The sequence below is a fragment of the Echinops telfairi genome, unplaced genomic scaffold (genome assembly GCF_000313985.2).
Source record: "Echinops telfairi isolate 266 unplaced genomic scaffold, ASM31398v2 ScPeMD7_7469;HRSCAF=8507_0, whole genome shotgun sequence".
Taxonomy (NCBI): domain Eukaryota; kingdom Metazoa; phylum Chordata; class Mammalia; order Afrosoricida; family Tenrecidae; genus Echinops; species Echinops telfairi.
Window position 1 is genome coordinate 95767723 of NW_022111372.1, and position 16372 is coordinate 95784094.

The 16372-nt window shown below is 37.2% G+C and overlaps 1 protein-coding gene across 1 annotated transcript in view; it reads left to right on the forward strand.

The window, feature by feature from the left end:
- The window catches only part of PFDN1 (prefoldin subunit 1), a 67642-nt gene that overhangs the window by 15527 nt on the left and 35743 nt on the right, over positions 1–16372 (forward strand). The window contains exon 3 of the mRNA XM_004696660.2: positions 12183–12267. Coding sequence (XP_004696717.2) covers positions 12183–12267 — 85 coding nt within the window. The remainder of the gene's footprint in view (positions 1–12182; positions 12268–16372) is intronic.

Consider the following 16372-nt stretch of genomic DNA (forward strand, 5'->3'; position numbering starts at 1 on the left):
GCCTCCTAGTCTCCTCCTTCTGGTTACTTAACCTGTGTAACGCCTGTATATGTAAAGCAACTTCAGAACTGTTAACTTGCATCCCCTGTGAGAAGTACATTTACCAACTAGTTAATCCAAGGTTAGCTATTGATAACATCTTTTTATGAACCATCTATATTTTTTTTTTCTGTTTGAACAAACAAACAACAAACGCGTTGCCATCCACTTGATTCCAGCTCACAGCGACCCTTAGAGACTGTAGCCCTTTTCCAGATAGCTTTCAAGGTGACAGTCTCTATGGAAGGAGGCTACCCTCTCTTTCTCCTTCGGAGCAGCTGGTGGATTTAAAGTGCTCACTTTTCAGTTAGCAGCCGAGTGATCACCTAGTAAGCTTCCAGGTCTTCTCTTTCCAATTACACTGATGTATAGAACACACACATGGGAGAGTGATGGGGTTTCTGTTGAGCTCCAGTCTTGTAAATGCACAGGGCCAGTTCTACCCTGTCCTATTAGGGCCCCTGTGAATTGGTATGATGTGAGTTGATGGCAGTGAGTTGGTTTTTTTAATACAGCTCACACATCTATGTGTAAATATACACACACATTTTACCTTGAAAACAGAATAATTTAACATGTTGGTTTTGTAAACTTGAATTTTTAGAGTAAGGTTTACCCCCTTTTACTTTCATAGTTCTTTTTTATTTTGATCACATATGTTGTTAGGGTGCCATCGAGTAAATTCCAAGTCATAGTGACCCTGTTCACAACAGAATGAAACACTGCCCGATCTTGTGCCATCCTCACTACTGTTCTGTTTTGAGAGCAATCCTTCTGGAAGTTGTACGCATAATTTACAACTTACATATAGGTCTGTTAGTCATTTTGAATTTAAGTTTTATGTATAGTACAAGTACACATTGAAGTTTATTTTTCTTATACGCATGGATGTCAAATTGTTCTAGCCCCATTTGCTGATAGGACAATTCTTTGTCCGTTGAATTACCTTGGCAAGTTTACCAGCTATATTAAGGACATTTCTACACAGCTCTATTTTGCTCCATTGATCTGTGTCATTGATCTATGTCTGTTAATTTCTTAGTACCCTGTGGGCTTGATTTTTATAGCTTTATGGTAAGTCTTGAAATTACTGGTAGGTATTGTGAGTCCTCTTAACTTTTTCCTTTTTCATAATTGTCTTAGCTATTCCAGATCCCTTGCATATGAAATTTATAATAAACTTGCTAATTGCTACATAGAAGCTTGCTAGAATTTTTATTGGAATTGCATCAAATCTATAAATCAATTTGGGGAGCATTGACATCTTAACAATTTAGATTTGCCTGATGCATGAACATAGGATATCTCTCCATTTTTGTATATGTTATATTGGATTTTTCTCATTAACTTTTTATAGTGCTTAGCACATAAATCTTAAATTTTTGTTATATTTATCGTTTTTTTTTAATACTACTGTAAGTCATACTTAAAATAAATTTTTTTCAGTTGCCAATTGTTCATTGCTAGGATACAGAAATTATTTTTAATTGAAATTTTTATGGAACTAATTATAAACTCAGTTATAAGAAATAATAGCAATCCCTTGTGTATTGTGCCCAAATTCCTCAACAGTAATATTTTGTAAAATTATGATATAAGAACTCAGAGCTTGACAGATATAATCCACTGATCTTATTCAAGCTTCCCTACTTTAACTTATACTAATTTGTGTGTATATAAGTATATTAGGTTCTATGCAGTTTTATTCCTGTGTAGGTTCCTTTATCTAGTACTCCAGTCAAGATAACCGAACAAAGAGATTGAATTTTGTGTTGTGTTATCTTGTAAAATTTTCATCTCATATATTATTGCTTTTTTGTAAATTTTTGGACATGTTTATGTAGGGAATCATACCACTTATAAATACAATTTGTTTGATATCTTGCTTATTAATTTGTATACCTGTTATTAGTGTTTTCATGCTTTATTGTACTGGATGGATTTCCATTGCAATGTTGAATTGTGAAAGCAACCTCTTTGCCTTGTTTCTGGTGTTTTGTAGATAGCCTTTAGAGATTGATGAAGTTCTCCTTTATTAGTTCACTGAGATTTCACTATTTTTTTTAAGTTAGATTTTTTCCAAATGCCTGTTACCATCTAATAGGATAACATTCTGGTTATCTCTTTGGTCTGTAGATAGGGTGAATTGCATTGATTTTCTAGTGTTGAACTAACTTTCTATTTTTGGATAATACCACTTGATGTATTATTCTTTTTATGTATTGCTAGATTTATCTTGTTAATACATTATATTTTGTGTATGTATTCATGAAGTATTTGGTCTGTAGTAATTTTTTCCTTCCGGCCTGCCTTAAACCCCATCTCCAACTTTTGTCTTTGTCTTTGGTATCAGTGTAATCTTGACCTCATATAGTGATTTAGGAGGGGTTTTATAGTCAGATAAGCATTTGTACAGACTTAATGTAATATTTTGTTTTTAAAAGTTAGAAAAATTCACTAGTGATACCATATGAACCTGGAGCCTTCTTTATGGAAAGATTTTAAACTATGAATTATAATTGTTATGAAATTATATATGTATATGTATCTATATACATATATACACAAATATTTTATGTTATGTATATATATTAAACACTCTTATCTAATTCAGTATTTTTCAGGTCTACAATTAATTAAATTGAATTAAATCTCTTTAATATCTGTTTTCTTCTTGAGTAATCTTTTGTAATTTGTATCTTTTAATGAATTTGTCCACTTTATCAAAGTTAACAATTGTTTATTTTTGTGTTTTACTATCTATAAGATCTATAGTGTTGCCTTTCACTCCTGCTACTGATCATTTTTTTCCTTCACCCTCTAGATCAGTGGTTCCCAACCATCCTAATGCCGCAACCCTTTAATACAATTCCTCATGTTGTGATAACCCCCAACCATAAAATTATTTTCGTTGCTACTTCATAACTGTAATTTTGCTGCTCTTATGAATCATAATGTAAATATCTGATATGTAGGATGTGTTTTCATTGTTACAAATTGAACATAATTAAAGTATAGTGATTAATCATAAAACAATATATAATTATATATTGTGAAATAATTATTTATAATTGCAAATAAATGAAATTTTGTCTTGAAGCATGGTGTAGCATGGGTAACAGTCTTCAGGCTGGGTACTCGTAGGTGGGCATATCTGCATGTGGGCGGACCCGCCTGGAGACAAATAGAGGAGCAGTGTCTTGGTTCTTAAGACCCTCTGAGTTAGTTAATTGTGCCAGCCTGGCCGATAATCACATGTGGTACTGGTTGAAAGGCGGAGGGATAAATGGGTGGTGAAGTCTCGCCTTTCTAGTTCTCGGATCTCTTGCTTTGTGATGGTCGCACCAGGGTGCAGCTGCTTTAGCAGTTCCCTGCTCCAGCTTGCAAGATTGACTTCATACAAGACATCCCCAAGGAGAAGCCGCATGGATCTATTCCGATGCAGCCCTGGGTGCTGGAGCAGCCGTGTGGAGACCCTTGCCAGTGCTGAGATGCTTACACGTTCACGGACTCAGCTTTCCTCCTGCAGTCGGCATCATTGCCTCTGTTTTGTGAGGTGGAGGACTTTGTGGACTGAATGGGTTAATGGGTTAATGTTGGACTTGTGGGCTTGGGCAGCATTGGGTTGGGATGTTTTCGTGATGCACATTTTCTTTACATAAAACTCTCTCTTATACGTGAGTTGCTGTGGATTTGTTTCTCCAAAGTACCTAGATTAATACACCCTCTGAAAAATGTGTTTTCTGATGGTCTTAGGTGACCCCTGTGAAAGGGTCATTTGACCCAAAAGGGGTCGCGACCCACAGGTTGAGAACTGCACTCTAGATAGTAGCTTATCAATTTTATTGACTTTCAAATAACAGCTTTTGAATTTTACTGACCCCTCTCCCCTGTTCATTTTTCATTTTCAATTTCACAGACTTTTCTGCTTTTATTATTTTTATTTTTCTTGTTTTGAGTTTAATTTGCTTATTTTTCTAAAGTCTGGTTTATATTACTGCTTATAAGTATTTTTTATTTTTTGCTTACTCATAAGCATTTCACACTATACATTTCTTTCTAAAGACTGCTTAGCTTTCTTTTGCAAGTTTTGATAATTTTAATTTTCACTCAGTTGAAAGTATTTTATAATTTCCTTGTGACTTTCCCTGTGACACATTTGTTATTTTAAATATATTTTTAACTTCTAAATATTTGGGGCTTTTCTAGATATCTTCCTGTTACTGAAATATGGTGTACTTTTATTATAATAAAAGAATATGCTTTGTATAATTTCAGTTGTTTTATATTGAAGTTTATTTTCCAGAATGCCACCTGCTTTGGTGACTGTTCCCTGTGCATTTGAAAAGAATGAATATGCTTCTGCAGCTGTCAGTTAGGTCAAGTATTCTGTAGGTCTATCTTTCTGAAAATCTTTATTGATTTTCTTGGCCTTGCACTGTGGATTACTTAGAGCAGTGGTTCTCAACCTGTGGGTTGTGACCCCTCTGGGGGGTCAAAGGACCCTTTCACAGGGTCGCCCAATTCATAACAGTAGCAAAATTACAGTTATGAAGTAGCAATGAAAATAATTTTATGGTTGGGGTGTCACTACAACATGAGGAAATGCATTAAAGGGTCCCGACATTAGGAAGTTTGACAACCACTGACTTAGAGGGATGTGCAGAAGTCAATACCTATAATTGTGGATTTGTCTACTCTTTAGTTCTGTTAGTTTTTGCTTCACGTACTTGAAGTCCTTGTAAGTGGATTTCACTTAGGATTGTTCTTTTTTAAAATTGATTTTTAAAATAGTTATATAATGTTCTCTCTTTATTCCTGGTAATATTTGTTGTTTTTAAGCCTGTGTTGATTGATATAAATACATCCACTCCAGCTGTCTTTTGATTTGTGTTTACATCACATATGTTTTTCCATCCTTTAACTTTCTTATAATAGCTTTCATGAGGTATACTTCACATATCATGCATCTATTTGGAAAAGTCAATCTTAGAACATGTTCATCACTTCTAATAAGAAATCCTATATCCATAAGCAGTCAGTCCCCAAATTCTTCCAGTTCCCCTTCCCCTCACCCTTTCACCCCTCATCCCTGGCCCTCAGCAACTACTAATCTTTGTTTATGTCTCTGTAAATCTTGTACTTTTCATATAAATAGGAGTCATATAATATGTGATCTTTTGCGACTTTTTAACAATGTTTTCAGGGTTCATCCATTTTGTAGCATATATCAGTACTTCAACCCTTTTTGACATATTTCATTGAATGGATATGTCACATTTTAGAAATACATTCACCTATTGATGGACATTTAGGTTCTTTCTACTTTTTAACTATTGAACATTTGAGTATACATTTTTTTGTCCAGACATGCATTTTTATTTCTCTTGGGTATATACCTAGAAGTAGAATTGAAGGGCTACATGGTAAGTAACTCTTCAAGTAATTGTTGCTAATAATGGGGTCTAGTCCGCCAGCTTGCCAGTTTCTATTTTCCTCATTTGTTCTTCGTTTCTCTTTTCTGCCTCTGCTTGGATTATTTTTTGTGATACTGTTTCCTTTATTAAAATAATTTAATAGTGATTGCCTTATGTTTCACAATATGTCTCTTTAACTGATCACAATCTATCTTCAAATAATATGCTGTGTCACCTTATTATATGTCAAATTTCATGTTCCTGTCCTTTGTTGTGTATTTGATGAAGCTCACTGATGGGAGGGGCAGTGCAGGAAAGGGAAGAGGGAACGGTTATAAACAATACATTGTTATTTTTGCAAGCTTTTTCTGTTGAGAAACTAATAGGATTTTCAGCTTTGCTGACGATGTGGTCTGTCATAACCTTCTGCCCTTAGAGTGAGGAAGCTGACAGAGACAGATGCAAACAAATGTGGCCGGGTTAGCCCACAGCACATAGTTTGCCAACCATGTTATAAAGTGGTTATTTTTTGACAGTTTAAAATTATTATTAATAAGAAAAACATATATACTTGAGTATAAGCCGAGTTTTTCAGCACATTAAAAAAAATCTTTATTGGGGGCTCGTAAAAGTCTTTTCACAATCCATCCATCCATCCATTGTATCAAGCACATTTGTTGTCATCATCGTTTTCAAAGCATTTTCTTTCTACATGAGCCCTTGGTATTAGCTCCTCATTTCCCCCCTCCCCGCACCTTCCTCCCTCCTTCCCTCCCTCATGAACCCTTGATAATTATAAATTATTATTATTTTTTCATGTCTTGCACTGTCCGATGTGTCACTTTTACCCCTTGTCTGTTGTCCATCCCCCTGGGATGGGGTTATAGGTAGGTCATTGTGATTAGTTCCCCTTTTCTCCCCCACCTTTCCTTACCCTCCTGGTATTGCTACTCTCAATATTGGTCCTGAGGGGTTTATCTGTCTTAGATTCTCTTTGTTTCCAGCTCTTATCTGTACCCATGTGCATGCTCTGGTCTAGCCAGATTTGTAAGGTAGAATTAGGGTCATGATAGTGGGGGGAGGAAGCATTAAAGAACCAGAGAAAAGCTGTATGTTTCATCGGTTCTATACTGCACCCTGATTGACCTGTCTTCGCCCCACGACCCTTCTGTAAGGGGTTGTCCAATTTTCAGCACATTTTTAATGCAGTTTTTGTGGTAAAATTAGGTGCCTTGGCTGATATTCAGGTCGGCTTATACTTGAGTGTATATGGTACCTGTTATATTCATTTCATATACATTTAATTTTATATTGTTTTTAGTGCTTTTATTTCTTTCTAAGTTGATACTTAGATGGGTATGATATGGTATGATACTCCTTCTGGAGGCTTCTTTCTTATGCTGTTTGTGTCTACCAGAATAAATTCCCTTGGCTTTTGTTTGTTTGAATTTCCTCTTCATATTTGAAAGCTGTTTTACAGTGTATGTAATACCGTTTTCTCTCAATACCCTAGAAGTACTATTCTATTACAGTTCTTCTGGCGTACATGTTTGGGACAAGAGGTTTACTCTGATTCATATCTTTCTCTGAATGTACCGTGTCCTTTCTCTGGCTGCTGTCAAGATGTCCTCTTGTAGCTTTGCTTTTCAGTAGGGTGATATAAGTGGAAAATGGAGTTTTCCCACCAACAGTTTGACGCTCCCCCATATGTGAGGTTTTTGGCTCATTTTGTTTGTAGTTCTTTGAGGTTTTTGGAATTGTCATTTGGTATTTTCCCACTTAGAAAATGTTTGTCCATTTTTTCAAATATTTATTCTGCTCCATTCTCTTTCTCTTTTCCTGGGTGTCTAATTACACTTGGATACTGTCTCTTAGTTGTATCTTAATTTTTTTCTTTTAACTTACAGCTCTTCTTTCTTTCTCTCGTTGGATTGGCTAATTTTTATTGACCTGTCTTCCTTAAGGAGCCCTGGTGGCAGAGTGGGTCACCCATTGAGCTGCTAACTGAAAGGTCTGGTTCCAACCCACCAGTGTCTCTGAGACCGTCTTCTTCCATAAAGGTTTAAAATCTTGGAAAACCAAAAGGGTAGCTCTTTTCTATCCTATATGGTTGCTATGAGTCGCTATTGACTCAGTAGCAGTAGAATTTTTTTGTGGTTTAAGTTTCCTTGAACATTGACACCCGGCTTATCAAGAATACTGTAAATTCTGCACATTGTGTGCTTGAGGTTTTCTAGGCCACATAGGTAGGGTGACATCACACATAGACAAGTTTATTGGTCACTGATGATGTAAGTGGTTAAATGCTCACCAGATTTAATCTTTTGGTTAAACCAACCTTTTGGTTAAAAGTTTGGCGATACAAGCCCATCCAGAGGCACTGCGAAAGAAAAGGCCTGATAATCTGCTTCTATAAAGATTACAGCCAAGAAAATCCTGTAGGGCAGTGCTGCTGTCACTCGGGGTGGCAGTGATGTGACACAGACTAAACAGTATTCCAAAGCAACAACTGAGGAGCAAGTTTATTTCTGTTTCCATGGTAGACTTAAAGTGGAAATCTTTGGCCCTGGCTTTAAGGGATCTTCCAATAGAATCCTTACTTTGGATGACCCCTAGGCTTGCTTTCTTGTTCTTTATTCTGTTTCTGCAGCCATCTGGATGCTAGAGGTCCAGGATTCCACAGAAATTGAAAAGGGGAAAGCCAATTCCTTAATTTATCACTTTCCACGGTCCCTTTATGTTGAGTGTCTCTTTAAAGAAAGAAGAAAACATTTCCTCCCTTTGCTTTCAGAGCTGTAGCTGTTTTAATCTGCCTCACACCATAGCAGAATTCTCCAAGTCAGCATTGTGTAAGATGCATGGATCATAATTTCTTAATCACTTCCTGAGAGATTTAGGTTATTTCTGTTTTGTTTTTTTTTTTTGCTCCTAAAATATTGTGAAACGAAAAACTCTTGACAAGTATTTACGTACATGTAGAAGTAGCTTTCATCACCAGAGGCAAAAAAACGGCAAGATGCCATTTTTATTTAGCCTTTTCTGTGCCACTTAGTTGGTGGATGTCTTGAAACCTAAGTGGCACTAGGATATGCTTTCAGACATGTTGCAAAAGTTTCCCTCCCAAACTAAGTAATGCTGTTGAAGAGGCAACATTGCCACTGCTCCTGGATTCTGTTTCAGGGTTGTGAATGCTTTTGATTCATGCTGAGTTGTAAGTCTAAGTCACGCAAGATGGTTCAGAAGACAGCCTCTGACGTGCCCCCTAATAAGCTCAACTTTCAGATGGCATAATTACTAATCAGTAAAGAAGTGACACATTAAGTTAGCAGGTCCATGAGAGTTGACAGTGCAGGCCTGGCATTGAGCTCCAGGTCAAAATAGAAGCCCTTTCAAAGCACAGCGCTGGATTACGTGATCCAGAATATTATACAACATTATCTGTGAATCATTTGCCATAAGAGAATGTTTTCCCTCTTCATGATTTATTTTTCCTTTGTGGCACACCCTGACCTCTGGAATCCTTTACCTACTATTTTGCTTTCCACAAACAGGCAGGATCTGAGTAAGACTGTGTGCTTTGAGAACTGATGTACATGTTTGTTTATTGTAAAGACTCATAGTTACATTATGTTGTATCCTTTATCTTCAAAATGTTTTTGTTGTTCGCTGCTGTCGACTCATATGCAACAGGATGGGACCGTTTCATTGGCTGAGTTTTGGGAAGTAGATCACCAGGTCATTCTTCTTAGACTGACTTAGTCTTAAAATCCCCTGAGGCCTGTTCAGTATCATAGCAACATGCCAGCATACACTGACAGATGGTTGGTGGCTGTACAAGAGGTGTATTGGCTGCATTTGCTCTGGGTCTCCCCTGTGGAAGGTGAGAAATCTACCATTGAACCACTATCTTCAAAATAAAAATTCATCGTCCTAAAAAAAAAGTAGTCAGATGTTTCTTGGGTCCTTTCCAATTTCCCTACAAAGATTGTTTGGCTTTTTAAAATTTGAAGACGAAACCAAGTTTTCCGCAGATTTTCTGTTTGAATTTTGACTATGCAACTACTCTTTGCATTAGGCATGTGAGTTTATCAAACGCTCATCTTTGTTGCAAACTGTCATGACTAAGATGTTCTTTTAGACTTACTAGTAGGTTGGCTCTCTTTGTGGAATCTCTCTGGCCTTTGAAGTTGGCATACTCCAACATAGTTACTGGGGGGGGGGGCGCGGTGACTACAGAAAACCATGTTTTTGTTGTTGAGTGTTCTTGCTTTCTAGTAATTTTATTTTCTGCTCAAGGGATTTAGTATCTGTTCAGATCCTTTATTTTTAAAGGACACATAAGTAATGAGTTGATCTCTAATCTTAGGCATGAAAATTTCCCAGACACTAATAAAGATGATGCCTGATGACCTTTTATTTGAAAATACTACTTATTGGCCAGCAATCAATGACATTTTAAAAAATGTATAATTTGCTCTGAAAATTATTTCCACAGTTGAAAGACTTACTTAGTAAAATCCTGGATATAATCACATAATCCATTGACTTCTGGATCTTGTTTTATTATGCTTTTTTAAAATGATGTGACTGAGGCTTGATACATTCTAGAAGCCAGAGCCTTATCATAAATAATACTTGCCTGTTGGACCAAAGAAGAACATTTTAGATGTGAAGCTCATCAGAAAAGACCTAGAATTAAGTCTTGTTTTGTATGAATGTAAATATCTTTGTTGTAAATGTATGAGTTCGATTTTTTAAAAGATCAAATCACTACAGTTCACATCAGATCACAAGCTAAGTAATTTGTGGAGTAAGCGGAAAGTTCATTAGATTGCCTTAATTTGTGGGGGAAAGTATATTCATCATGAAGGGAAGGTGAGGGAAGAAAGCAGGTCTTTCTCTCCCCCCTCCCCCAGACATCTGAGAAATAGCTAGTCGCTCTATGTGGTCTGTTTTTATTGTTGTGTCTGTGGGAACAGACCTCGGTAAGAATCTACCTAGGCACAATACTGTTTTTTGTGTGGGATAGACAAAGGAAATAGGACTATTGCTACCTCCATGTGTTCCCTTTTTTGCCTGGCTTTATGCGAAGAGATAATTTTTAATTCTTTGTTACTGAATTCTATCTGTTTAATTAATTGTAATATTTAATTGAAATCTCTTATAACCTAGTTTGCTATCCTGAAAGAGGTTTGAGTAATTGGAGTTTCCCCCTTAAATTCCAGCAGGATGGCACTATTTTAGTACACCTACCTGAGGCTATAAAGCAGATCAGTCTTCCTTTCCTCACAGCAAAAATAATGAACAGAGTCACAAAACTGATTCAGTGTTAATTTTTAATTTCCCAGATTTCTATCATAATGCCATCAGCCTGGCTGTAAAATGGAAACAGTTGAAATTTTCCATTTGTGCATTTTGAGCTTTTCAGAGGTATTATACATGCTGGAAATAATAATAAAAGATACTAGGGCTTAATACAGTGCTTTTTGTGTAAGGAGCTCATATAAACACTAATGCATTGATCCTAACACAGTACTTGATTGTGACTTTAAAAGGTCATGAGTTACTGCTGTTACAGAAAAGAAGAAAAAAGATGGGGGACACTCCATTCTACAATTTGCAAATATTGTTTAAAAAAATCTAGATAAAGTTGAGTGATACAACTGAAAAAATGAAAATTATGCAGTTTTTATTGTGCTTGAATGTTAACTTTAACTTTTCTTTTAGCTTAGATAGATTTTTATCCTTTCTTTTTTTCCTCTTTTATCTGTTAACCTATTTGAAGCTGGCTTCCCTACTCAGACAAGAAGGCAGTCTTTATCCCTTCTCATTCAGGAATGTACAGGGTCCACACAATGGCTTAACCCTCTGGCGAATCCCCTCTGACCATAGTCTCTGGATGTGGATAGCCTTGTTAAAAGACATAGAGCACTGAAAAGTGGATTATGGCGATGTTGTCAGGTTGAAATGCAATATATTAGCATTCATTTGATCTCCCTTTTGACCCATTTTAAAGTTGTTTCAGTTCAAAAAAAACGGTAAAGGGAAATACATACACATTATATTAAGCTTCCGGTGGATCCCCTCTGACCATAGACTGCGGATGTGAATAATAGCCTTGCTGTTATACAGAGTGTCTTGGAAAGTGGATTATTTCAGATACATTTAGGTTAAAATTGAACAACTTATCATTTAATTTCCCTCCAGACCCCTTTTAAATTTGTTGTAGTTTTTAATACTTTCTGCTTTTTGACTTAGTTTTTTCTCTGTTCCACTTCATAATTGTTGTTAGACTTTTGTTTTCTTTTAGACATGCTTTTCTGTATAAGAAATCCAGGATAGGTAAATACATAGAGATAATAACTGGATTAATGATTCCTTGGGGGTATGGCAAGGGAATGGTGGGGGGAATAGGGAGCTAATAACGATGATACAAGAATGAAATTGGTTGTGGTGATAATTGTACAAGTCTTCTTAATATGATTGAACTATTGTATGATATGTGAATTATATGCCAATAATACTGCTTAAAAAAAAAAGAAAGCCTGTATAACAAATAGCCCTGGTGTTTTCTTAGCTTGCCATATTAACATAACAATACATCTTGTATCTCCTGAACTGGAGATGTAATAAATTTTGCTGTCTTAGTTTAACATTTGATACTACTGAATTTGATTTGTATCTTGAATTTGTAGCTTAATTTTTAACTTTTTGTATGCTTTGTAGGTTTATTCTTCAGTCCAAGGAGGTTATTCACAACCAGCTGTTAGAGAAACAGAAAATTGCAGAAGAAAAAATTAAGGAACTGGAAGTAAGTTTTGAGTGAATATGGGTAATAGCAGTCAACTTTTAGTGGGGAAAAGTAATCATAATGTCCCTTCTAAGCCATGTTGAAACCTGGGAGCTTAGTGGAGTAGTCCCATGGGATCTCGAACTCAAGCGGCGTACAGGTACAGGCGTACACGCGGGACATGATCCACCAGCCTTGGGCTCAAGTGATGTGTCCACAACATGGTGCAGCAGGTCTCAAAGGAGCCTCTCTCTCTAGGGATGTGATTCATGGATTGGCTCTGCCCACAGGTAGTGTAATACACAGTTTGAAGTAAAGAACTAGCTCTAGCAGCAGTACACTGGTGTGATCACCAGGGAGGAAGGGAGACAGGATGTCAGCCTGCAGAAAGTATTTATCTTGGTCACCCTCCAGTCAAGCTTTGACCTGATTAAACTTTGCCTACATGTACCTATGGAGGCCCAGTTGGCACAATAAACGTATCACACTAACTAAACATCTGAACAATGGTGTTCTTGTGAGGAAAACAAAAGTTTTCCAGATTGAGAAGAGACATGTATATTGACTTTCTAGGGCTGCTGTAACAAAATACCACAATTTGGGGAGCGTGTCAGAACTAAAATGTATTGTCTCCCCGTTGTGGAAGCTAGAAATCTGAGCTCAAAGCATCAGCATGCTGATTCTTTCTGAGAGCTCTGAGGCTCTGTTCCTTGCTTCTTAAGTTTCACCTGATGACAGGGATCCTTGGCTTGTAGGTGCATCAGTCTGCCAGCATCTTTGCACAATCATTTTTCCTCTGGGTCTCTCTTTATGTCTCTTCTCTTTTATAAGGACACCATCGTACTGGATAGAACCCACCCTATTCTAGTATGACTTCTTGTTAACCTTTAACATCTTCAAAGAGCCTATTTCCAAAGAAGGTCACATTCCTAGCCACTATTGGGTTTAGGACTTCACCTTGTCTTTGGGGAAGACACAGCTCAATCCATGATGATACGGATAATTCAGTTGGTTTTGGAAATTTTGAGTTTATTATTCTCATTTCCTTTATACATTAGACCTGTGATGGGATATTCTTCTTGTGCTTTGGGGAAAGGTCCATCTGTGTATAGTGAAAGTTAGACTGGACAAACACCAGATGTTATTTCTGAGGGACCAAGACTTCCCGAGATTGAGGGGTGAATACAGCGACTTCATAAGTCACTTTCTATAACTTCTCTTGAGTATCGTTTGAGGCAGTGGTTCAGAATCTCACTCAGCTCTCTGCTGAATTAATGAGATGCCCCTCTAAGCCTCCTGGGGGTTTCTCAGGAGCATTAACATAGTGTGACCCCAGACCAATTTTTAATGGATTGGATTCTTAGGTTTGAGACTAAGGAAGGATGGTCATCTACTACTGAAAATGTGCTGTTAAAACCCCTCTAGATTACAACAGTTTGATACAGTACTGGATGACGAAGGAACTGAGCATACCTTGGCTTGAACAACAGACTGGAACATACTAGTAATTGTCCAGATGGCACAGGAGCCTGCACAGTCTTATTCTGGGGGCTCCAGGAGTCAGAGCCAACTTGATGGCTGCTGAAAGCAACAATAACATTTGAGGTCTAGAACAAACGAACCAATGGATGTCATTTTTACTTAATTTGTCACCCACAAAAATCTGTCACTGGCACAGAGAAAAATCAGTGTCTATAATATGAGGGGACTTTAAAATGTTTGTTGCAAAGTGAAATGAAAAGTTGAAATGTTCCATGAAGTTTTCGAAGTTCCTTATATCCACTTGGTATCACCTCAAAGGGCAGCTCCCATGTGCACTCCCAAACATGTCACTAAAAAACACAGCATTGGGCCAAATGCCTACCAGTCACCACCATGCTATGGAAAATATGAACCTCAATCGGCAGAGTCAGATTTTCTTTTTATGGGAATGCCTCCAAAACATTTTCTCATCAGAGTATCAGAACGAAGCCAACTTAGTGTCCCAGGCACTTCCTATCCGTGCTCTCATCACTGGTCTTCCCGCTTATGTCAGGAACCACTGTCTGACCAAAATTGTCATTCTTATGTACGAGTCAGAGGTTTAAGTTACATGATTTCGTAGATTTTATGTACAGCAGGGCAGGAGAGCTATTTCTCAATGCTAAGATTGCAACACTGAATCAGAAATGACACTAAGCAGGCCAGAATGTCTTGGGTTTCCTTATTTTTAGGCCAATGCTGTGGCAGGAGGAGGAAGTTCCTAGGCAAAAGAAACTACTTTTGCAAAAACCTAGTAGAAATAAAGCACAGCAGGTTCCATGAACAGAGTTTTTCTGCATGACTGGAGCATACAGTATAAGAGAAGCAAAGGAGTGAGCAGATGGGAGAACGGGATGAGTCATTACACAAAGACCCATTGAAGTGGGTTACCGAGGCTGAATTTAATCCTACAAGCAATGTTGGGTTTCACAAAAGTAGTAATAGGACTAGATTTAACATTACAGGAAAACATTTCTACCAGAAATATCTTAAAGGAATTACAATGAAAAAGGCTAGAGATAGGAAAAAAATCACTAAAATGCTTCCACAGTTAATAGTAACTAATTTTGAATTGGAGGTGAGGGGGTGGGAAAAGTCCAGAAGAAAATACTAGTAATATAGACAATAGGGAGGATGTAATACTTAGAAAAAGAATTTTCCAGAACTGATCAAAGGCAATATTCTCAGATTCAGGAAACTAAACAAATTGTATATATACACAAAGATTAGTAAAAAAAAGTATTGCAAAATATGGAAACTTTATTAGAAAAAAGATAAAAATATGAACCTGTTGTTTCTCATTATATCCTCTTCCTAGGTCAATATACTTTAGAAGGCGCTGTCCTTCCATCTCTAGTTCTTTCCTGAAGAAGTCTGCGCTCTTGATTTTCACCATGCCACAATGGTAGTTTTGGCATTCTCAAGGGATTCAAATCGTGTGTTCTTTAACAATGTTCTTCAACTTTCAGGAACAAAAAAGTCTTAAGGGGCAAGATCAGGGCAGGAGGGTGGATGGGCTAAGATTTCCCAATGCAGTTTGCTTAGGCCAGCCTTTGCTGCCCTCTTTAGAGAATGAGAGGCACATTGTTGTAATGGGCGAAAACAGTTCCTCAGCCCAACTTATCTTTTTTCTCTCCAATTCAGTTTTCCATTTTCTTAAAAGCTTCTTCTTTATAAACCCCTGTGCATGCCCTGGGTCCTTTAAGAAAATGGTTATTACGTGGGAATCACAAAAAGCAATCACCATAACCATCTGAGCTGACCTTTCTGCCTTAAATTTAACGGACCCAGCAGATCCCCTAAGAATCCACTGTTTGGGATCTTTTATTTTGAAGGTACCCTAATGAGACTCATACAGGTGTATTACTGAGAACACTTGTCTGCAGCTACCCCCTGATGATGGGGACCTGTTTAAACATGTTTTGTGTGGAATAACTCTATGTATGTATAAACTAGAACCCTAACAAAACTTTTTTTTTAACCCACAACTTTTGAATGATAGCTTTTTTTCCCATTTTATTGGGAGCTCTTATAAGATATTATATCATTCCATAGTTCAATCACATACAATTGCTACCAGTCAGTTTCAAAACCTTTTCTTTCTTAAACTCCTTGTTATCAGCTCCCCTTTGTGTCCTCCCTCTTCCACCATACTCCCCATTTATTTCTATAAAAATCCCCCCACCTCCATATCTTACACAACCTAATATATCCATTCACATACAATTCTGTTGTCCTATCCCATCGAGTGGGGCTATACAGTCATCATTGCTGTCAGCTCCCCGCCCCTCTTTCTTCCTGTACCCTCAGAGAACCATTATTCTGTTAACTGTTTCTGAAGGGTTATCTATCTTGACTTTCAGGTACCGAAAAATCTTAAATGTACAATGTACAAAATGAACATACGCAAATCTTAACAGTATGAATGAGGTAAAACACATAAAAGTCATAATAGTAAGGAGAGGAAATATTAAAGAACTAGAGGATAGTTATGTGGTTCACCTGTGCCATACCGCACCCTAGATTTTTCATCCCTTCTGTGTGGCCTTCTTGTGAGGGATGGTCCAATTATCTTACAGGTGGGTTTTCGGTCTCCTCTACATCC